General features: G+C 28.2%; 1 protein-coding gene across 1 annotated transcript in view; it reads left to right on the forward strand.

The window, feature by feature from the left end:
• Positions 1-764, forward strand: part of LOC119594705 (D-threo-3-hydroxyaspartate dehydratase-like) — a gene marked incomplete at its 5' end in the record, with an annotated part of 15,316 nt that extends 14,552 nt beyond the window's left edge. Inside the window, 1 exon segment of the mRNA XM_037943763.1 lies at positions 3-764. Coding sequence (XP_037799691.1) covers positions 3-92 — 90 coding nt within the window.
• Between the last annotated feature and the right edge of the window lie 23 nt (positions 765-787).

Raw genomic sequence — 787 nt, forward strand, 5'->3', positions numbered from 1 at the left:
AGTCGTGCGCAACGGCAGCCATGTACCCCTTTTATCACGTGATCCAAGATGGCGTCGTGATCGAGGAATGGAAACCAACTCGAGGATGGTAAACTTTTGACAATTTAGGGCTATTTGTTGTTGTTTCTGTTTTATCATGTTATTAATTTTTATTTGAGTTAATTCTGAAGGTCGTTATATGCGGTGAAGAATATTTTGATTCGTATATGTGTGTGTGTATATATATGGTATAGTATAACGGGTATGTTCGCAAATATTTTTTTTTTTTTTTGTATGACATTTATTAATTCCTGTTATTTGTTGATATATATGAACGAAAATGGATATACTTATATAAATTTTGTCTGCATATTGATTTACCAATTATGATTTTTTTTTTTTACTAACGTCTTTGTGTTCTAGGGTAATACGTCAAAATTTATTGATAAAGAAAATAGGTTTTGATTTTGATTTGTTTTCCGTCTAGAATATATATATATATTTTCTTTACAGTTTATTTGATTTATTTTTTCAGAAGATTAAATTTGGATTAGCAAAGAGAGAAAAAAAATGCTAGTCATTTATTCAAAATTATTATTTTTCTTTTCTGTCTTTCCTCTTAATTTTGAATTTGCCAAAATTTCAACATCATCTGTGTTTGTTATTCTTATATATATATTTTGTGCGTTTATTTTTTTTTGGCATATGTTGGCGTACGTGTGTGCTTGTGGTATAAATGTTGTTCAAGTTTCTTTTACATTTCATAAAGCTGGGAAGAGTGTTAACCTGTTTTTGATTATCCTAAATT

The sequence above is a fragment of the Penaeus monodon genome, chromosome 34, assembly GCF_015228065.2.
Source record: "Penaeus monodon isolate SGIC_2016 chromosome 34, NSTDA_Pmon_1, whole genome shotgun sequence".
In the NCBI taxonomy this organism is placed as follows: domain Eukaryota; kingdom Metazoa; phylum Arthropoda; class Malacostraca; order Decapoda; family Penaeidae; genus Penaeus; species Penaeus monodon.